The sequence below is a fragment of the Wyeomyia smithii genome, chromosome 3, assembly GCF_029784165.1.
Source record: "Wyeomyia smithii strain HCP4-BCI-WySm-NY-G18 chromosome 3, ASM2978416v1, whole genome shotgun sequence".
Taxonomy (NCBI): Eukaryota; Metazoa; Arthropoda; class Insecta; order Diptera; family Culicidae; genus Wyeomyia; species Wyeomyia smithii.
In genome coordinates, this window is record NC_073696.1 from 107,988,998 (window position 1) to 108,012,612 (window position 23,615).

A 23,615-nucleotide genomic window follows, 5' to 3' on the forward strand; every position below is an offset into this window, starting at 1 on the left:
CGGCAGCTCATTGTTTGCTGAGTCACCAAACGACGAGTTGAGAAAGAGAGACGATATCATAAAAAAATCCATAAAAGGCATTAACTTAACTGGACTGGACTTAGAACTAAATGGAAAAACACCTGCTTCTCAAACAGTGCATTTTTTCAAGAATGATTTATTGATCCGTTTGAAACTGTTGGGAACTTATCTTTGACGTCTTAAGTTTGAAATTTGCGTGGAGCATGGCTGATGATTCAACCGAAGTCGAAGAGACCATATTTCTCCACATGCACACACGATAATCTACTATGACCCTATCGATTTGAACAGTCTTTTCTAGTCGAGCCTCGAGCATTCAATGATTGAGTTAACGAACATCAATGGGAATGATAAAGAATGCGTATAATGTGAACAGGGCAATAAAACTGTGTACAGCGTAAGTTTTGTAGCTCGCTTAAACAGAGTTAGAAAATCGAATTTCTGAATCACTGATTTTAGATGACCTTCTTAGTATTTTTCTGGTTGTTATTAGGTTTCGCAGGAGGAATTATTTATGTTTTTATCTTTTAGAAAGCATTCCACAAACATTCCAAATTACATTTTACAAGAGACGTTTTCTAGGCAGACATTAGAATTTATGAGGTTCTTAACGCGAGTTTTGGGATTTACACGTTTTATGCGGATATCCTCCGCGCAAGTGGCGATTTTAAAACTTCTCTTTAGTATCGAATTTAAGATGATACGTGACTTAGCAACAACGCATAGTTTAAATGCTCATGTTAGTACACGAATGGGACGGGTGTTTCATTTTCCAGAAATAAATCATACGGTAGGCTCGGTATACCTGACCATGACTGTTTCACGACATACTGCATCACTGATTGTTAGCGATAGTATTGGGAAGCTAATTGTCCTGATGTGCATTTAGGTGTCGACATGATCTATCGTGCTCTTGGGCACCACCATGGTGGGAAGAAAAGCTTTTGCATATATAACAGTTATCACACATCCATATGTCATTCACTTTTGAATAACGATCATATCGAACGTCGTGCATCCAAATCTAGTCAAAAAAATGAAACTCTGTACCAGCGTTTTTGTGTTCCTGTTCGTAGCAGCAGTTTCGAGTGCCCCACAGCAATCCTCCGGGAACACTCCGGTACCGATAATTTCGGAAACGTCCAATCTTCAACCGGATGGAAGTTTTAGTTTCTCGTTCGAAACCGGTGATGGAACAAAGGTGCAAGATGAGGGCGAAATCAAGACACTACCGGTGTCCAAACCGAACGGAACCGGAACGGAACAGGTGGCGGTGTCGGTGCAGAGAGGATCTTACTCGTACAAGGCACCGGACGGTACCCCGATTAGCGTTCAGTGGACAGCTGACGAGAATGGATTCCAGGCTCAGGGCGATCACCTGCCGGTGGCGCCTGGAACGAACCATTAAGTTAAAGTGATAATGATGGCGTGAATTTGTTAGTGATTATGATTGACAAATATATGTGTGAATAAATAACAAATGAATTTAACGTCTAACGATCATTATCAGTGGTCCACAATTCGTGTCCCTGTGAGTAAGCGCTATGGTTGAATACAACAGAGTCTGCTTTTTACAAGCCGTAATTTATTGTGATTGTGACAAAAATGTCATTCTGTCTCCGAGAAAAGAAAGTTGTAATAGATATTTACTGACAATTTGCACTGTGCTGCATGCCATCAAATAGTAAACATCGTTAAAATCCAATAAGTAATTACATCAAGTAGTAATTTGTACATAGAAGGTGTGAACCCAAAAAAATGGCATCGTTTCCTCACGCCATTTTTTCATCAGACTGCGATGCTCTCTCTCTCGAACAAACGATCGGTTCGCGTCAGGCACGCTTTCATCTGATCTGGACATGACCGGCACCGACTTGTTTGGGTGCCGACTGAGTATGAAACGTGCGGTGAATAAATTGCTTACCTAAATAAGTGAACACTCGATGGCAATACCATAAATAACTCAATTGAATCGGCCGCAGCCGCTCGACCAGAAACTAGACTTACCACATATCACGCAGTCCATCTCTGATGCTGACCAGACTGCCACGGCGCTCCGACCGAGGCTTGTCCGATCGCTGACTACTGAAATTCCAGAAGCGCAACCGCTTGTGGTTCTCATCTTCGTAGAACGGATTCAAGTGCTCCGGGTAGTCGTAGATCGACGTCTGGCTGCTAGATCGACCGGTCGTGTTATACGAGTAGGACATATTCGTTTTCTTCTGTTACGGCCAACGCGTCTAAAGCTTGGTCAACACTCACTGCGCGGTGCTAATTTTCAAATCAATTTGCACTTTTGCAACACTCTTCGTCATAAAACTACGAAACTGTGCCTCACTGTTTTAGGCCATCACTCATTTCTTAAGTCGATTGCAGTGCTATCATGCCAGTGTTGTTTTTTTTTTCTTGCTTCACGAACAGACTCGAGGACGATGATGATGATGTCGACGATAAGATGTTTGAATTGCACTCGTGTGTCACCTTCACTGGCCGTCTAACCCGCAGCGTTTTGCACTTGAATGATAATTCGACAAAATTCACGGTAGTTCTGCACAGCTACGTGGACGCGTTCTAAACGCGCTGCTACCGAGAAAAGACACAACAAGTCAAAATGAGGAAATATAAACCTTGGTTGTTAATTTGGTGTTCAGGAAATTTTGCTATCACGCGATCGTGTGTCTTCGAGTCGTACAGAAAACGCGGAATAAAGGTGTGTATTATGGATGTAACCTGGCGTTCGTTATCTGCTACACTTTCTGCCGAGTGTTTTATCTTATCAATGCAGCAGAGCAAAGCTACGACAGTAACGACGACAATGGCATGTGGAAAATACACACTCGCAGGCGTTACCGACTGTAGGCTTCCATGCTCGAGCTAAGAAGCTATTTTTATCGACACAAAAGATATCGAATGCTACCAGTTTGTAAATTGTTCGTAGCGATTGGCTTACTGAACAGAAATGTGGGTTGGTGTTTCTGAAAACTGAGGCATGATAAAATTGATTTCATAAGCCCGTTAGCGACACTAAGATGATTTAATTTAGAAATATGGCATCGTCAGAAAGGTTTTGTTGAGCGTGAATTGAGCCAGTGGCGGATAAAAATCGGAAAAGTAACTGTCGCCGATCCTTTCTATCCTTTCTCTATATTTTTTTTATAGAAAGCAGACACTCGAACTAAGCAAGGTTCCAAATTTTAAGGCTGTAGCAGGTACTATACCTGAGATATCGAGATATGAAGATGAAAAATTGTAAAAAATATGCACTTCTTCTTCGAGAAAAAGTAAAATATTTAAAAAATTCGCTCATAATAACAGAATAACTAATGAGTGTATTATATTTTTTTATTTATTATATTTTGTAAACGTTATTGATTTGGCTTTTAAAAAAAAGTGCGTTTATGTGGTTTTATGGGCGAAAAAAAGAAGATAAAGCACAATAAAAAAAGAAAATGAAAAAGCACCATTTTCAACTTTGTTGGACAGCATCTTTTTACTCCCAAGAGCCCCCGAACTGGGTCCCTATTTTTTTCAAGTTTTAGGTGTCTACTAACGAATTCAAAAGAGTCTAGCTGCGACCACCTGCGACCAAGCGTTTAAAACCGACTTGAAAATTCTTGGTTTTCATTGGAAACATTCAAAATTAAAATTGATTGATGATTGATTGATGATTACCTGCGACCAAACGATTAAAACCGTTCGACAAAGAAGAAAATAAGAAAAATCATTATTTTCAACTTTGTCGGTCGGTATCTTTCAACTCCCAGGATTTCCAAGGCTAAGTCCCTAATTTCAATCAAGTTTCAGGTCTCTACTAACAATTTCAGAAGAGTTTACTGCCGGTAGCCGCAAGTCAGTCCCATCTGTAAAAATATGAAATCGAGAAAGATATTTTATTCACGCTCAGTTATCACTTATTTAAGATGAAGTATTTTAACAAAATTCATGCTAAAATATAGAGTTTGCATACTAGCCTGCACTAATTACGTTGTATAAACCGCTGAAATCATTGATTTCATGATAAAGACATTGAGTGTGACTGGCTTGCCGTTACATTCTACACCGAAGAGAAAAGTAACCGCAAGTCAGTCACATTGCTATGTTGATGCTATAGTGCGTGTTGACGTGTTGTTATCCGTTGCCGTGGAAAGCCGTCAATCCTTCGCAGTTCGAAAGTGTATGTCCATGAGAACAGTTTCAAAAATGTCGGCGTTGGAAAATCTCGAGATGTACGCAACCGATGAAAGCTCATCCGGTGAGAATTTGGATGAAGAAACTTAAGCCGGGACTGCAGTTAGTTTATCCGACAACAAATGTCAATATGATCAAAATCCGTTTGAGGTTCGAGCATCTCTTTTGGAGATATCTTGAACGATTCTTTGGATTCTGATGGAAGTTTTTTCGGTACTTTTTCCGGATAGATCCACGAAGAAGCGAACCATGAAAAAATGGACTTGAATTCGTATTAGCAGAAAATTGCTGCATAGAAATTCATCACAAATTCAAACTAAAAAATAATCCCGATAATTGGTAATTGTTACTAGAAAACTTATTTTTATATAAACGCTCATATCAAACTTCTCTTCTCCACTCCCCATTCATTTTATTGTACCTATTATGCATGCTTGTTTTGAATTGGGACTGACTTTCGGTTATTTTTCATCTGGGACTGACTTGCGGTTACTTTTTGTAATGGGACAATTCGACTTGGTATTGATTTCCACTTTTGTTGAACAAACCACTATTTTTTATCGGTACATCTGAAAATACACTCAAAAATAGGTCAAAATCCGATGCTAACTCAAAATCGACAAAATTACAGATGGGACTGACTTGCGGTTACCGGCAGTTTAGCTGCGATTACCGGACCGTGCCAGTACCTGCCATGTACAATGACAGGGAGGGGAACCTGGTTACCGATAAATCGCAGGTGGCCAGGCGTTGGAAGCAACATTTTGAAGTGGTGTTGACGGTGAGGAAGGCAGGAGAGTCGTCGAGGGGAACAGGATAGGAATTGGGGAGGACGGACAAGCTGTGGACCCACCAACATTGGACGAGGTGAAGAATGCTTGCAAAGAGCAAAGCTGCCAGGAAGGACGGCTTACCGGCCGAACTTTTCAAAGTTGGGAGCGAGCGGCTGTGTAGTGCAATTCACCAGATTATCCTAAGGGTATGGTCTGAGGAACAACTACCTATGGACTGGTTGGAATGATTCATATGTCCTATCTACAAGAAGGGACATAGGCTCGACTGTAATAATTATCGAGGCATAACCCTCCTCAATTTCGCTTACAAAATTCTCTCCTGTATCCTGTTCCAGCGACTGAGGCCGTTGCAGGAAGCCTTTGTTGGAAAATACCAATGCGGTTTTCGAGTGGGGCGATCTACAACGGACCAGATGTTTACCTTGAGACAGATCCTCGACAAGTTTCGAGAACACAACTTGCAGACGCATCATCTGTTTATTGACTTTAAGGCGGCGTACATGGTTTCAACATGGTTTTCTAACAAAACTAATTAAACTGTTACGTGCGACGCTTGACGGGTTCACATCATGCATTAGGACAGCGGGCGAATTTTCGGACGCGTTTGTGACGTTAGATGGTCTGAAGCGAGGTGACGGGCTCTCGAACTTTCTGTTCAACATAGCTTTGGGAGGTACAATACGGAGGGCAGGTGTGCAGAGGAGCGGCACCATCACCACTAAGTCTCACATGTTTCTGGGCTTCGCGGAAGACATTGATATAATTGGTGTTAACCGTAGAGCAGTTGAGGAGGCCCATACGGCTCTCAAAAGGGAAGCTGCGAGAATTGGACTCACCATAAACACTGCCAAATCGAAGTACATGGTAGCTGGCAGAGAGCGTGGTAGTTCTGCGGCTGTTGGTGCTGCGGTGGAGATGGATGGGGATACTTTCGGAGTAGCCGACGAATTTGTTTATCTTGGTACTCTCGTGTCATGTGAGGTGAGCCGCGAGGTGAAGAGACGGATTGCGGCGGCCATTAGGGCTTATTAAGGATTGCGTAGCCAGCTTAGATCCCGTAGCCTACAAATCCGTACGAAATTTGCGCCCTATAGGACTCTGATCCTCCCGGTGGCACTCTACGGACATGAACGGTGGACGTGGAAGGAGGCCGATCGAGTGCTTGGGGTCTTCGAGCGTAGAATCTTGCGATCAATACTCGGAGGCAAACTAGAGAATGGGGGTGGCGCAGGCGCATGAATCACGAGCTGTACGAAGTATACAAACACACTGATATTGTCAAGCTGATGAAACATGGCTGGCCACGTAGCACGGATGGCGGATGAGCGACAGGCAAAGATAATATTTAGCGGAGAACCGGATAGAGGCCGATGACTTCGAGGCAGACTTCGCACACGCTGGATGTGTGCTCTTGACGAGGATGCCAGAGCAGCGGGTGTAAGAGGAGACTGGAGAGTAGCAGCCCAGAACCGAGTTTCGTGGAGACGTATTCTGGATTCGGCATAGGATCTCAACGATCTGTCGCCATAAAAATAAAGTAAGTAACTCCCCTCAGACTTTTGATTAAAGTCAAAAACTTTTGTATATAAGAGTATACAAACAACCTTTTGATTGATTCAAAGCAGTAGTTTAAAAAAAAATATTTAGTAAACTTGCATGCAAACATCGACTTCTAATATCTAACTAATACAAAGAGAATTCTGAATGAAAGTTCTCAGGATACATATATCTCGGTGACAGAATCGTGAAAGAAACCATTTCTGCAATACGTACAAAATCTGTTCAAATCGTATATGGAAAACCTTCTCAAGGATTTCTCTAGAATCCAACTGTAGGAAACTTTAGGTTTCAGTTTGGAAAATTTTTCGAATTCGCATACAAGCATCTGTAAACGATTCGATTGGTACCGGAAATGTGATATAATTCCCATAAAAAATGTTAATTATTGTGGTTTCACACACTGCGATTTTAGAACTTCATCGTGAAACTTTGATGTTACAGAGTAATATGATCCTATAATAATTTTTAATTTCATTTAGGTGATAAAGACTTCTTGGTTGAGCAAACTTTTCGCGTCTCCTTCTTTGAACATGCGAGCCGAATTATGAATTTCAATTAACATTAGGTAACATTCACGAGGACATACTGTTAGACATGACTGACGTTCCGGTTGGAATATATTCATATTTCCTGGGATTCCTCACATTAAAATCGCGGGCGTCCTCGATAAGAAATCCTGAAAAAAGAATCCTCAAGACTGACCTGTCTATGAGACCTGGATTCTTAAATGAGAATCGTTTGTTGAGATTTTTTTCGGATTAGAAAGCTTTTGCTTTGAAAGGGTTCTCAGAATTGGAAATGCCCGGACAAATACATTAGTTACGCATAAATTCTCTATGGCTTCCTACATTGGAATCGTAGGCGTCCTCGATAAAGAACCCTGAAAAAGAATCTCAACATTGCCCAGTTTATGGAACCAAGATTCTTGAATTAGATTTGTGTTATGAGTTTTTTTCGGATACAAAACCTTTCTTTAATCGTTATGTGCTCGACGGGATCCCGGTTCCCTTTTTAGGTTTCATAAGCCGAAATTTCAGTGATGGAAATCAATAATATATTAGAACTCAGTAGCCTTTTACAATTTCTAATAACATTATTTTTTATATAGGAATAAAGGACCCTTTTCACTGGGGAGGACTTGAATTTAGGTATTGCGAATACTACCCAATATGGCTACTCTCCAGATGACATTTTTATATTTTAGGATAGCGATTTCCGGTTTGCCTGTAGTCGTTTTCAGGTCTTGGAAGATACTCATATGAGGTGGAATTCGGTCAACCACGGTTGTTTTCCGGAAACCGGAAGTTGCCATATTGAATTTCAAAATGACGATTAAGGTTGTTTTCCGGGCTCTGGGCGTCATCCCGATTTCGATTAGAGAGATCATTATTTTGGAGTCCAAAATGGCGATATTGGATGGTATTAGACTTGGTTTTATTTAATTGTATTAACAGCTACTAAAAGCCCCAGCGGAAACTGTTACGAATGGAGCATTTCGAGGGCATGTCACCAAAATACTCAAAACCATGTGGAAGCTATTTTATGAACTTTGAACCAATAATTGTTAGATTCTATTTAAATACTCATAAAATTCCTTAGTTTTGGAATATAACCCCTAGAAAACCAGAGGTTTCCGGGAGAGAGCTATTTCTTTCGAGGTAGCGTTAACTTAAAAGTAGATAAATTACTGAATGTTATGATTAAATCTTATGAAAACTATCGAGGTTGTATGAAAAATTCTCGGCCAGAAGTTGCCTTTTAATGGGTTCTGAGATGTCAATGATTTATATCACTATTGATACAGGTGAACTATGAAATTTCGGCTTATGAAACCTAAAAAGGGACCCGGGTATCCCTAAGCACATAACGATGAAAGGGAATTTCGTATCCGAAAAAATCTCATAACACGATTCTTATTGAAAAATCCTAGTCTTTTAATCATGGCAGGACCTTGAAGATTCCTTTCTAAAGAATCCATATCGAAGACGTCCGCGATTTCTATGTGAGGAATTCTAGGGAATCTTCTTAAAACTTATGTACTCGTCCGGGAAGGCACTCATTCGTACATAAGTGTTAAAGCTATTGTTTTGCTTCGATACCATATGGAAATAATGAATAGAACTTGAATACAATGATTCGATAGCCCTAAATCCCAGATCACTACATGTTAACTTTTTATGGGACATTCTCACAGGTAAAAAGATTAGAATTGAATCAAACGCCAACTTGTCAAGCATTAAGGTAAAACTAGACGGTGGCTTTTTCCATACCCTTTGAGGTACATTTAACAATTTCGAGTGAAAGGATCTCAGCTTCCACCTAATAAATTGCGCTCAAATTATTGTTATTTTTATACACCATGTTCAATATATTTGAACACAAATTTTTGAGTGTTTGTCATTTCCGTTCCTTTTGTATTTTGTATGAAACTATAAATGCGAATTGTTGATGCGCGAAGAAATGACTTCGGGAAGTCGTAGTAAAGCAGTTTTTAGCAGTCAAACGTCTGAAATCGTGTGAGGCTGAGCGAGATTTCGTTTCTAAAACCATTAAAAAGTACAAGGAGTACATACTGCGACCTTGGTTAAAGGCTGGTATAGGGACAATTTGTTGAATTTTCTAGATAGAAATAAATGGCTACCATGCTTCCCAGATCTGAACCCAGTGGACTTCTCCGTCTAGTCCTACATGATATGGAAGCTCCATGATAACAAGATCTTGAATTTGCCAAAAATGCAGGATAAAATATCTGCTGTAGATGTTAACTATGACAAGTGGTTTCAATAACCAACATTCTGAAAATGAATGCGTTATTTTAAGATGTCATCATGAATTTTTGTAATATAATCCGAATTTGTTAAGAACGGTGTAGTCTACCGAAAGCAATCAAGATCATATTTGGAACTTATAGATAGTTCTACGGTTGGCAAATGGCTGGACACGTGTAACTTGAGACCCTAATGTGGCCATTCACCTCTGTCCAGCAACTCCTATCCCTACCTCCACGTGGTGCCGACCGGAATACGAGTAACCTTAGCGGAGATCGGGTAACCAACCCCGGTGGAAACTATGGTCGTATGCTGACTGGGAAAGGGGTCGTACGCGGCTGTATTCCCATAGGGGCGGCGTACATCAGCGTCTGACCCGGAGCAGGCGGCTGAATTATGGAATGCTGTATCCCGCCAGCTACACCTAAGATGGCAGCCCAATCAGCAGGATGTAGGTATCGCGACCCTGGTAAGGTAGCATACAGAAACCTTTCATCAACCACGAACAACGAATTTAGAACTGCGGAACGGATCAATCGGCAAAGACCTAGGCTACGAACACGAAAAAGATTAAGGTAAACGATTGGAAATTGGGTACTTGGAACGTCCGATCTCTCAATGAACCGGCACGGGCTGGCTTGCTTGCTCGAGAACTACAGCGGCAGGGAGTTGAAATCGCAGCGATTCAGGAGGTTCGGTGGCCAAATTCCGGAGAAAGGGAATTCCGTGCAGTAGACCCTATTGCACGCACTTCTTTCAAGTACCATATTTACTACAGTGGCGGCAAAGCAGCGGAACGGGGCGTCGGTTTCGTAGTGCTGGGAAATCAGAAAACAAGAGTCATCCGGTGGAGGCCCGTAGATGACCGTATATGCGTGTTGAGGATTAAGGGAAAATTCTTCAACTACAGTTTAATCAACACCTACGCACCGACAAACGACAAATCCGATGAAGTCAAAGATGAGTTCTATGACAAGCTTGAGCGAATCTATGACGAGTGCCCAAAACACGACGTAAAAGTCGTCATCGGAGACGCAAACGCACAGGTTGGGAGGGAGGAATTCTTCCGTCCGGTCATTGGAAGGCATAGCCTTCACTCGTCAACCAATGAAAACGGCCTGAGGCTGATAAACTTTGCCGCGGCCAGAGGAATGGCCATATGTAGCTCCTATTTTCCACGTTTGAATATTCGGAAACACACCTGGAGGCATCCAAATGGAGAAGCCTGCTCCCAGCTCGATCACGTACTGATTGACGGTCGGCACTTTTCGGATGTTACTGATGGTAGGTCTTTTCGGGGACCAAACATTGACTCTGACCATTATCTCGTCGTTTGTAAGATCCGCGCACGGTTGTCGAACGTGCTGAAATCTCCCACAGAGAGGACGATGCGTTTCAACATTCAGCGGTTGAAAGCTGATGGCGTGGCAGCAGAATACGCCAGAGAGCTGGATCAACGGATCGCAGAACGGCAGGAGGAAGGAGTGGAAGACATAAATGGGCTGTGGAGCAGTATTCACGGCGCCATCGAAACGACTGCGAGAGAGGTGGTAGGTACGACGCGTGGTAGACAGCCTAACAGCTGGTTCGATGCCGAGTGCCAGAGAGCGACAGATGAGAAGAACCGTGCCAGGAGCCGCATGCTCACTGCGGCTACGCGTCAGAACAGAGAGAGGTACAGGGTGGCAAGAGCTGCCGAAAATAGAACCCACCGTCGGAAGAAGCGCGAGTACGAGGAGCAGGTGCTCGCCAGCGCAGAGGACAGCTATTCTGAAAACGATGTGCGGAGATTCTATAGAACTGTCAACAGAGTCAGAAACAGCAATTTCCTTGTGCCGGTCATGTGTAATGACAAGGACGGCAACCTGCTTACTGATAAACCGACGGTTGCAGCCAGGTGGAAGGAGCATTTTCAGGCGCTATTAAACGGTGAGGAGCCGGATGAGCAGAGCAGGAACAGGATGACGATTACGAGTGACGAACAAGCTGTGGAGCCATCAACACAGGAGGAGGTGAAAAAGGCGATTAGTGAGCTGAAAAACGGCAAGGCCGCTGGGAAGGACGGTATCCCGGCCGAACTTCTAAAAGCGGGAAGCGAGCGGCTGTACTATGCGGTCCACCAGATAATACTAAGAATCTGGGAGGATGAACAAATGCCGAACGACTGGTTGGAAGGCCTCATATGCCCTATCTATAAGAAGGGCCATCGATTGGATTGTGGCAACTACCGAGGGATAACGTTGCTCAACTCCGCTTATAAAGTGCTCTCCCGTATCCTGTTCTTCAGATTGAGACCGTTAACGGAATCCTTTATTGGCGAATACCAGGCTGGTTTTCGACAAGGGCGTTCCACGACGGATCAAATTTTCACCCTGCGACAGATCCACGATAAGTTCCGGGAGTACAACTTATCGACTCACCATCTGTTTGTGGACTTCAGGGCGGCATACGACTCAGTGAAAGAAAACGAGCTGTGGCAGATCATGCTGGAACACGGTTTTCCTACGAAACTAATAAAGCTGAGTCGTATGACACTGGAGGGATCAAAATCGTGCGTGCGGATAGCTGGCGAGACATCAGCCGCTTTCGTAACGTTGGATGGACTGAAGCAGGGGAATGCGCTCTCCAACCTACTGTTTAACATCGCTCTTGAGGGTGCAGTACGAAGAGTAAACGTCGAAAGAAACGGTACGATCATCACGAAATCTCACATGCTTCTTGGTTTTGCGGACGACATCGATATCATCGGTATCAACCGTAAGGCCGTGGAGGAGGCTTTCGTACCTTTTAAGAGAGAAGCAGCGAGATTGGGACTTGTCATTAACTCTGCCAAAACGAAGTACATGGTAGCTGGCAGAGAGCGTGGGAGTCCCCGTGGTGTTGGTGCTGAGGTGGAGATAGATGGGGAACGATTTGAAGTGGTTGACGAATTCGTTTATTTTGGTACGCTTGTGACATGTGACAACGATATGAGCCGTGAAGTGAAACGACGAGTTGCAGCTGCGAACAGGGCTTTCTACGGACTGCGTAACCAGCTAAGGTCCCGTAGTTTGCAAACTCGCACAAAACTAGCGCTGTATAGGACGCTGATACTCCCGGTGGCCCTTTACGGACATGAAGCATGGACGCTGATGGAAGCTGATCGACGAGTGCTCGGAGTTTTTGAGCTTAAAGTTCTGCGTCCGATACTTGGCGGTAAACTGGAAGACGGAGTGTGGCGCAGACGCATGAATCACGAGTTGTACCAGGTATACAAACATGCTGATATAGTGAAGGTAATACAGCGGGGCAGGCTTCAGTGGGCTGGACATTTAGCCAGGATGCCTGACGAGAGAGCCGCCAAAACTATCTTCAGTAGAGAACCAGGAAGAGGCCGTCGACTCCGTGGTAGGCCTCGCACGCGGTGGATGTGCGCGGTGGAAGAAGATGCACGATCTGCTGGTGTACGGGGAGACTGGAGAACGGCTGCCCAAGACAGAAGAAGCTGGACATCTCTAATTCGTTCGGCCCTGGACCGGTGAACGGTCCGTTAGCCAAAAAAAGTAAAAAAAAAAAGATAGTTCTACAGACTAATTCGTAACGTTAGAATATAAATCGAATAATGAAGAGTGTGATGAAGTGGTGCACCCTTTATAAGCTTTTATCGAAGATTTCAGGAAAATATTTAATTTTGTGTGGTAATTTCTGGAATTTTTCACAGCAAACAAGATATTTATTCAGTTCAAAGTTCTGTTTGGTATCAGAACAGACTCTGCAAGCTTACTGCTAGGAGTTAGGAGCCCCCCGTTTCGATGCATTTCCAAATCAATTCGAACCGCATTGCAAGGTTCTAGTTAACGTTCTAGTAGCAAGCTACGATTGCCACATCCTCCGACATTGTAGTAAGCTTCTTACTCGCCACTAGCCGCTAGGTAGGTAGTTTCTTGTTTTGCTCGCCACTCTCGCGCAAGGTCACTTCGCTTGAGCGCGCGTAAAAATCGAATGCCATTCTGTTAGCAGAGAAGGTGTGTATGGAAAATTGCCCGTTGAAAAAGCACGTGAATCCGAGCCAAGAGAAAATGAACAGCCCAACTGGACATGAAAACAACAAACGTCAGTCAAGCCTAAACGTGAGCTGTGTTACATGTCCCGCCGCACTTTTCCCCTCGCTCCATTTGCTATACGTTCTCAACAGTTTGCGCGATCGGAGATTAATTGAGGTGGAAAAGGAGCACATTTATTTACTGCTAGCTCAACCGGACCCCGTAATTGCCGATTGATAAAATAAGGAAATAGCCAAGACTGCACGAGCCGAACTCCGGCCGTCAGACGGTCTATCAGTCGTCAGTCGGCTTGTTTGAATAGTTTGATGGGTGAAAAAATGTAGATTATGTAGGTTAAGCAGTGGAAGTTTCTTTTAGTTTTTTCTCAATTGAAGTTATGTTACAACAAATAATTTTTTCTCCTGAGTACAAATTGGAAAAAAATCATACGTAGATATCACGAATGCGGTAGCTGATAAGTTTGCTGATAAGATCCAAATGAGCCCACCAATGTCACACAGTACGGTAATAAGCTTCGACTCTCCAAACAAAATCGAAGTTCAGCTCATGCATACAGTTGATTTTATTGCTGCGGTGCTTTGCTTTGTACGAAAACTTACAAACAAACGCAGGTGGTAACGATGTTTACCAGCCTTTTTTGGAAAACACACTTGTTTTCTTTCCGATAATGTCTGGCTGGCAACTAATTGTAGATTCAAACGAGTTTTAGATATATACAATCACAGCTTCTTTAAAACTTCCTAGTTGCGTAAAATTATTTATTTCGAGTCGAACTATACTCGAATAAACAGATTAGATTTCGTCATAGGAATTAATCACATTCTTTGATGAAACATTTATTATTTAATCCGCTTAAATCATGGGTTACAAATACGTTTGGATAGCGGGGGCCCAGTGTGGTTGGTAACGTCTCCGCCAACCACGCTCGACGCCTGGGTTCGAATCCCACTGCCGACATAGGTGTCGATGGTTGTGAGGTGGCGTGATCCACTCACAACCAACCCAACTGGTCTAGATTCAATCCTAGCCGACACCGGGAGATTTTCTGAGGCGAAAAATCTCTGGGATCACGCCTTCCATCGCATGAGGAAGTAAAGCCGTTGGCGCCGGTCCGTTAATAAACGGGTCGTGAGTTAGGGTCCTGGGTGTGGAGTCGCCTCCCTGGGCGTCGGTGATTGGCCACAACAGTGGCGGAACTAGACCGACGGAAAATAAGCGAGAATAAAAAAAAAAAATAAAAATACGTTTGGACATAGTTTTTAAAGTTTTTTTAGTTTTTAATAAAAATACGTTTGGACATAGTAATTTAAACAATAAATTTAGGATCTCGTGTCTCAGGTGTGCCGACAGAAAAAGTAAGTTTAAAATGAAAATTAGGAAGCACTCAACTGTAATGAGCTTGCTTAAAACTGATGCCAAAGAATATGTAGTCTTATTCTCTATTTTCTTTTGGCAGCAAATGCCGCATGTGGTTACCGATCTTCTTTGTTTGTTCCTGAGAGAAGATACAATTCTAACCCGAAATAACAATTCTTCGTCTAAAGTTTTCAATCACCAACTTTTTCTTTCGAAAAATCCATGAAAGTGCAAGATCAATAACATTCAGTTATTTGTCCCACCGGAATATGACTGAATTATTACTTGACAAGTTGAGCTTAATGTGGTGTTGAAAAAAGCCGTTCAAAGTTACAAGTTGTCACGTTGTTTAGCAAAATGAAATCGCTCTAAAGGATTCAGAATAATGATTACTTTCATTTGCCAAAGCTTATTTACCCAATCTGGCCCATCAATCAAAATTTATTTTTGTGTTTGTTACGCTATCGTTGGCAAAAAGATAACAGATCAGATTCGCTATGCAAGCCTGTTTGTTGATGCAGTGACTGAAATGTGTAGATTTTTAATTAAATATATATGTAGCTGTAACCTGATGCACAAACTGACTGGTAAAGACTTGAGCTGGTAATTGAGTTCATGTGACTAGCAATGCTTAAATCTTTGGCTTTGTGTTCATTTTGGCTCGAAATCTACGATCTGTTGTAAGATACAGCCAACGTACAGTCTAATGGACGAGCGAAATTATGGTCATCATTTAGACATAATCGACCAGATAATGAAAGTAAACTACACTTATGGAAACCAGTATCCAAATAATCACCAACAAAGTACTTTACTGCGACCAGTAATTTTAATCTTTTTAAGCATTGTCTAAACGTTTCTAGCTCTTCGCACTTTTTTTTTTTTACTTTTTTGCAAGGTCGCCTATTGAGAAGTTACCTGCTACGTGTTATGGTGCTTGTATTCACCCAGACTTACTATTTTCGTATCTTCTTTATCGACTTTATCATCGCCCAAGCATGTTACTAAAGCGGATCACTTGTTATGGGTGGATGTAATTCTCGAAGGTTTAGGTACGAGTTTTTCAGCCTGAAGAGAAGTTTTCGTGTAGAGGAGCCTGCAAATAAACCCATGCTGAAGTCATTTTAATATCGAATGGCCTGATTCTACTAAGATTCAAACCTATGACCACCCGCTTGTGAAACTATTCCAGTATACTAACATCGTGGGTAAATGTGCTAAAACTACAATAGAGTGTTTATTAGAAAGCCGAAAAATTCACCTTAATGTACCAAAACTAACATACTTGATTCGGGTCTAATAATAGGGTAAAATAGCCAAAACTATGGTAAATGACCAGATTGGGGTCCAAAAATAAGGAAAATGAAAAAAAAAAAACTAGAGCAGTTTCACCTCCTCGGAGGAAAGCCCAATTTTTCTGAACATTATTCCACGTTAGAGGCGGTTCACAACAGTGTATGGCTCGGGGCGGACGGTTGAAGTGTAGATGGCAGCACCATCACGAAACTCAGTAGCGTGGCTCTAGTGAGGAAACCCACCTAAAAAAACTCACTAAGGATCCTACATTTTCGAAACATAACAATGGTACTGAAGATTTCGCGCTGTAATTGGATTCGAACAGTTTCATTTTTAGTTGATTCCTTTCGGCTGGAACCACGATGAACATTATTGCTGTCATACAGATTTGATCACGAGTCTGGTGTTCATCGGATCCTTTCAAATGAAACTGATAACTGTTTTAATAGACGGAGAAAGTGACGGAGAGAGAGACTTTCATTTCCTTCAAGTTGTCAACTGATATTAGCTGTACATCACGTCGTTTGATGATATTTTTTTAATACCGCAAACCACAGTTAGTACGGCTATGGCATTGAGTGATTACGTTACACAAGTTGCGATCATTATTTCGGCAGATTTTTTTTGCATTTGATCACCGGCGCGCCGTAGTCTCTTAGGTTTGCGAAACTGGTGATGGTGTCCTCCGTTTTATAGCGTCACGATTTTTTCAATTCCTTCTTTCCTCTGTATGCGTGAAGTACTGTATGGCAGTCCCCTGTCTTCGTCAGCGCTCATTGTCAATTTCAATTGATAAATCGTCAGGTGATAGTGATGCTGTCAATCTTTGCTTTCAATTAAAAATCATTTCTTTTCTTCTAGTGCCCTTCAGCTGTCAGATTCAAAACAGGAGCATTCGTGTAGTTTTCATTTGATTCGTGAAGTGCTGCATAAATTTTCTTCAATTGAAAGCGGCGGGTCACACTCGGTCGAATGTCGTCAATTTTTGTTGGCGGAGACAGGGTGCTGGTTGAGCAGTTAGAACTCCGTAAGATCAGCATCGTGGCTCTGAGAGAGATCTGTCACAAGGGTGGTCTTCCAGAGTGGTGGAGCAACCAACGTTTTGGGAACGGGTTGTTGTGCGCTAATCAGAATGTAGGATCGCGTGATCAACTTGAAGGCGATCAACGAGAGGATGTGCTTGTTGACAATTAAAGGTCGTTTCTTCATCTACAGCATCATCAACGTGCGTTGCCCGCACGAAGGTAGACCGACCGAGAGGAAATCGTTCTACGCGCTGCTGGATGCAACATACGACAGCTGCTTGCCACGGTACATCAAGATCGTTATCTGGGTTATGGACGACCAGGGAGGTAGGGAAGTGGTGTATGGTGAGTAGAAGCACCTTTTTTTCCACGCAAAGATATCCACAAAGTCACTTGGAGATCAGCTGACCACCAAAGAACAAATCAAATTGACCACGCTCTCAACGCTGGCCGGTTTTTCTCGAACATCACAAGCGTACGCTTCATTCGGGTTGCGAATATTGACTCAGTCAACCACCTAGTAACAGTACATGTGCGCTCAAAACTATCCACGCTATTTCCCACATGACAAAACTTTTTTCCTCTGCCCGCACAACGCGCAGGCTGCCGAGAATTAAGCGAACTTACTTGACGTGGCACTACCTTCCACGGGGGAGTCGACACTCGACGATGGATGGAGCTAGCTACGCTACAGAGCTCTATAAATACGGCAACGAGACACTAGCAGCGGTACTCCTCAATTTAATCTCTAGGATTTGGAAGGAATGGATGTTAGGAGTTGTAGAACCATCTATAAAAAGAGCGTTAGGCTGCAATGCAGCCACATGACGTGGCATAACGTTGAGCAATGCCGCCTACAAAGTCCTCTCCCAGATTCTACTCCGCTGTCATTCTCCTCTAGCAAAAGGATTCGTGGGACAGCTACAAACGGATTTAACGCAAGCGCTACTACGGATCAAATCTTCACTCTCCGGTAGATCCTTCAGAGATGCGAGGAGTACAACGTACCCACGCATCACGTCTTCCTGGTGTTTAAGGCAGTATATGCTACAGTCGATCAAGGACAGCTATGGCAAATAATGCACGACTACGGACACGACTCATCAAAGCTAGCTTGGATCGAATGATGTGTTACGTGTGCGCATCGGTGACACTTTTGCATCCCTTCGAAGCGCACAGAGGGTTGAGGCAAGGAGATGGACAATCCTGCACGTTGTGCTCTTGAGGATGTAATCCGATGAGCGGGCAATGAAACGAGACGCACGATTTTCAGCAAAAGTAGTCATCTCATAGGACATCGACGACACACCTACACCAGAATAAAAGTGGAGGCTAGGAGAGTTGGACTCAAAATTTATGCGTCGAGAACCGAGTACATAAAAGAGAAGATCGAGAAAAGCCAACATTTACCTCGGACGCGGATGGTGATCATTGACGGTGATGAACTCGAGTAGATGAGTTCGTATTCTTGAGATCTCTGGTAACCGCCGGAAGGACTTGAAACCAAGGTGAAAGACATACGCGAACTGACCGTATTTGAACGGTTCCGGACAATAATTGATGGAGTACAAACCGAAAGCATAGAATGGCGCAGGCGTATGAATCACGAACTGCAGACACTACTTGGAAGGGATTCTCATTGTGCACCCGACGAAGGTCGAGAGGCTGTGATGGGGCGGACATGTCACAAGGATGCCTGACAACAGTTGGGTAAAATCGGTTCTCTTCATGGGCGAGTGTCGAGACGCCTAGGAAATTAACGACGAGTAGCTCTGAACCGAGAAGAGTGAAGGAAAATTCTTGATACGGCACGAGCCACCACAGTTCTAGGCTGCTGAATAAAGTAAATTTAAATACAGGGGGTGGACAAAATGATTGAGACAGGCAGAATTTTATCAAACTTTAAATAGTCACAACTTCCCTGAAAAATGAATCAATTTTGATGAAACAGGATTCATTTTAATGGAAAACTATTCTAGTTTCCAAAATTTACTAGGGAATTTGACGGGACCAACGGACACCAGAAATATTCCGAATTTTAGGAGCGTGTGTCGAAATGTGCATTGTGGCAATGCTTATAACTTTTTCTGACATCTTGTTTCTTTTAGGTTTATATGTTTACAATAGAATGTTGATTATGTTTACTAGAATTTATTCCAAGTTCATTGGTACCCAAAGGTTGAAAATCCGTCGAAAAACCATCGAGATATGAATTAATTAAGTATGTTTTTGGCAGTTTTTTTTGCTGTTGGGTACATAGTACACGAAAAAGTTTTTGTTAGAAAAACTTTTTTTCTTTAAGAGTTTGCACTGTGATTGGTTCTGAAGAGTTTTAGGCAACTAAATTGTCTATCTTAAAATCTTTATTTTAAAAAAATCTCAAAAAACCGATATTTTTAAAATTAATACAAAAATTGAGAAATTAATGGATGTCGCAAAAGTGGTTTTCTCTTTTTTTCACTACTTTCAATCTTTTAGATACACAAGTATCCTTTTTTAAAAACCTCATGTTCAATGGGACGGACTCAGCGAGAATTGCTCAAAATAAGCCTTCTCAAAGAAAAAAACTTTTTTTTAACAAATACTTTTCCATAAATTGTGGCCAAAGTGAAGCGGTGTAGTCCCAGAAGTAAACAGTTCCGAATATGATTCAATGCTGTTTCGATCATGATACGAAATAGACCTTCGAATTTTAGCAATAATTTCATATTTAAAGCAAATATTTCACACAAGAAGTATTCCTACATTAAATGTATGTGTTATAGAAGCATTTCACTTAAAAATATATTGCATTTTGCGAATATTTGATTTCATTTTCACTGAAAATGAAACTGATGATAGTGATAAATATGTGAAACAACTTTCTGTTGAATAGTAAATCAATGGTAAATTTTCCTATGAATGTTGTTGCTTCTAGCCTTGTCAGGAGTGCGTATTGTCTTCAGTGACGAAACCGGACACACTTCCGAGCTGACAAGGAACGTGACGATTCATAGGAACGGTCAAAAAGCTATAATCTTTCATATTTTTTCAGTTTGATCTATAGGGCAAAACCTGTGTCGAACAGTGTTGTGTTCTCTAGAAGAACCTTACATTCAAGGAGCACATTGCAAGTATGAAATCAATGTGCAATAGGTTTATACAATGTTTATTTACTTTGGTCAATAACAATCCTAGATTTTGTCTCAAGAAAAAATTGTCTTTTCATGCAGTGTCTATTTAATAAAACTGCTGTGCAACTAGGAAGAAGATGGTTCAAGGGATTTAGGATAAATTTCTGAAAATGATGTCAAACAAAAGGGGATTTAGGATAAATGTTTGAAAAGTGATGTCCTCTCCACTTTAGCACGATAGAAGTGCATATGCCACAAATTTAAAAACATGTCGAGATAACTTGCTTAGTTGGTAAGATCGTTTTCATGTTTGTGTAGTTTTTCATATTTTCCATGTTGGATTTACTTTATGTTAGGTTCTTACAGAAAAGTTAAAAAAAAAAAACAATTGATGAACCTCTCTCATTTTATTGCATAGAATGACATATAGGCTTAGAATCAATTCTTAAGAAGAGTTTAACAACTGTGGCCAGCGCTGTACAACTATGAGTTATATTTCAATTAGCACAGTAACAAATTTTATAATCAATATTGCTGCGGGTTTTACTGAACACACTTTGGGTTGATTTTATAATCAAGTGCAATAGTTAGTATACAAAGCGAGTAAAATAGAATGTGATCATCATTACTTTAATAAAATCATGAACCATGAATCCGATGTAACCATTATGAATCTGATGTAACCATGACTTCATGTAACCAAGTATAAGTATGTTACACCTCGACTGCGTTGCTTATTATTATTTATGGTTATGATCTCACTTTTATCTTGAAATAAGTCAGCTCTATTGACGTACATCTTTCCTCTATTGACATCTTATTTCATCAAATTGTATGATTCCTAAGACGTCGGCCAAGAAATTATAAGAGTGGCCTTATTTAGTCCAGAGATAGTCATAATGTAGAATTCAGCCGAAAGGAAGGGCATGTGGGAAAGCCTGAGAATAGAACCACGGATGGGCTGGTTCTACAAAGATTGGAATCCATGACCTCCATTTTGTCAAAACGGACTCTGTCACCTTGCGGTGTCGAAGTCCCCTAGTTTAGCTTGCCGAGTTTTCAATTGTTTAATTGTGTAGAATTCCTGAATATGTAACCATTCGCCATTTCAAGATGCTAAACCAAAAGGCACCATTTGAAATCAAATTTCATCCAAAGTTTTTTCTGCTATCGATGATATTTACCTTTCATACTGATTCGTTTGAAAAACGTCATCAGTATTGATTTGATTGAAAAAATCGAAAAGAGTATCTGTTTAAACTTTAACATCAGATGATATAAAAAGGAAATGCCGGTAAACCGGTGATTTTAGTGTGCTCCATATGTACCTATTAACTTCAACACGCGATGAAAGGGGAATAATAGTGATGTCTGTATTGCTGGCCGCCGTTCTGCAACATGCCACACTATTACTAGCTACTAAAGACATCGGAGCAGAATAATAAATACCACCATCATCGTTGGCTCTGCCACAGAACTCGTGGTTCGTCGCTGGCACAAGCACACCTGTGTGGTGCTAGTGACTGTATGCGCCGTGTTGCTTTCTGTAGGGTTCCTACGGGCACCGCAGCGATGGATGATTTGACAGAAACGTGCGATAATTAGAGTTTTATTTACCGTTCAATGGAGAAGAGGTAAAGTAAAAAGTATCGTCTACTTGCTGCCTCTGCACTAAAGAGCATGTGTTTAACGAAGTCTAATGACTGTGACGGGGGTTTATGTTTTGTATGTGGTATGGTTAATAGCAACAGTAGGTGTTTTAATGATTTATGACTTGACATGCAAAAACGATCGCCAATGAAGAGTCGTTGTTTGGAATCGGAATTTCTCGGTTTTCTATTAATCATTGAAATCACACTTCCTAATGTTGGAAAACAACATTAAAAATTTACAAATGCTTCCATATTATGGTACTTGCAGTAATTATTTGTACATGAACTAACAGCCGGTAGCTTGTAAAATCATCTCATTTGGCGCCAGCCACAGAAATGTTATTGTTGAAACAGACGTGGAAGGGAAAACTAAAAATATGCAATGTTTAAACATAACATTTATGTTTATAGTTGCTCCGTGCTCAGCTGAAATAACAAAGTTTGAGAGATGTATTGAAGATTCAGTTGTCTTCATTTGATTCCGCAATCACTGCTGATTGGCTTTTAATGTCCGAACATGTTTACACCGGTTGTTGATGAATTCATCAATGTCATCAACTTTAACTGAATTGAACGATCGCAGTCGGAACATTACTGTACACAACTTGAAATACCCGGTAGAGCAAATGGACCTAAACGAACCGTATGAGTAACAAACAGATCAGGTGGGAGGTCAGTTGCGAGTCTCGCCTGCACTTCTTTCACAGCGGGCGTAATTGCCGTCGTGCTTGTCGTCGTTGTTGCCTGTTCTCTGGCAGTCAATAAAGCGAAATTTGAATTTCAATTCTTTTGGCCATGGGGCTCTCTTTCTAGACAGACTGTCTCAGCATTCGCGATCACCGTGCTAGAAACACTGGAACAATGATCCACGTTACCGTCGAATTTCAAATCTCCACCAACACAAAACTACACGGTTTTTCTGCGATTGCACACACGATCTCACCGATCGGCATGATTTGCCGTTAGAAGAAAAAAACAAACGCGCAAACCGTTCGTTACCCAACTAGAGGCAACGAAAAATCAAAGCAAAATATAGCGCATACGTTTATTTTTAGCGGCCCTGAGATCTGTTTTGCTTTGTAATTTTCACTGCTTTTTCCTTTACTCTCACTGTCGGCACGAAACAAATTTTTGCTGCCCTCGGATAGCATTTCACTGCGAAAATTTTTCGTCGTCTCACGTCATCGCGCTATTTTGCAGTATTACAGTGATCGCAAACGATCACATTTGCTTAAGCGCACTGCGTATAAGCCCTGCTCAAGTGTTGTCGCGATCCGTTTAACCAACTCGATTTGCCTCGGCACAAATACGTTCGCACGAAACCAATGACTTCTTGTGGATGGAGACAGGTCATCGGAAGGATGATGTCAATGAACAGGGAATCCTCGTGACTCAACCTTTGCTTGATACACAGTGAAAAAAAAAACAAAGCACCCGCCGCGCAACTTACAAACTTGACCGTGGGTTACTATCTCGATCGTTTCGCGTTCTCAAGTCGACTGTCGATTCGTGCAAGTAAATAATCGCATTTCGTTCGGCACCGAGGCGCGAAGTTCATTTCTACCACACGCGAGAACCAAACATCGCGCGTCACCGCTCTGAACAGTGCGATAACCGCGGAAAATGGTCATAAGTTGGTCGATTATAAAGTTTCTGATTGGACGATTGGCTAGTTTGACGCATACCATTCAAAGATTATACGATTTTACCGATTTCAAAATTTCACGACTTATCGATTCATCGATTCTAAAACCAAATGAAGCCAACGATTCCACGATTAAAGATTCCACTGTTCTTTG

At 41.8% G+C, this 23,615-nt stretch overlaps 2 protein-coding genes across 10 annotated transcripts in view; one reads left to right on the forward strand and one right to left on the reverse strand.

Moving 5' to 3' along the window:
* The window catches only part of LOC129727165 (uncharacterized), a 57,200-nt gene extending 33,863 nt beyond the window's left edge, over positions 1 to 23,337 (reverse strand). Inside the window, exons 1-2 of one of the 9 annotated variants that reach the window (XM_055684689.1) lie at positions 23,267 to 23,337; positions 2,029 to 2,604 (exon numbers count right to left, since the gene is read on the reverse strand). In XM_055684689.1, coding sequence (XP_055540664.1) covers positions 2,029 to 2,231 — 203 coding nt within the window. In that variant the 5' untranslated portion in view covers positions 2,232 to 2,604; positions 23,267 to 23,337. The other 8 variants (XM_055684691.1, XM_055684694.1, XM_055684692.1 and 5 more) reach the window with 8 other exon arrangements.
* On the forward strand, positions 1,027 to 1,435 carry LOC129727173 (endocuticle structural glycoprotein SgAbd-2-like). The gene has a single exon (XM_055684707.1). The coding sequence runs from the start codon at positions 1,058 to 1,060 to the stop codon at positions 1,427 to 1,429; it is 372 nt and encodes a 123-aa protein (XP_055540682.1). The 5' UTR covers positions 1,027 to 1,057; the 3' UTR covers positions 1,430 to 1,435.
* Positions 23,338 to 23,615: the final 278 nt, after the last annotated feature.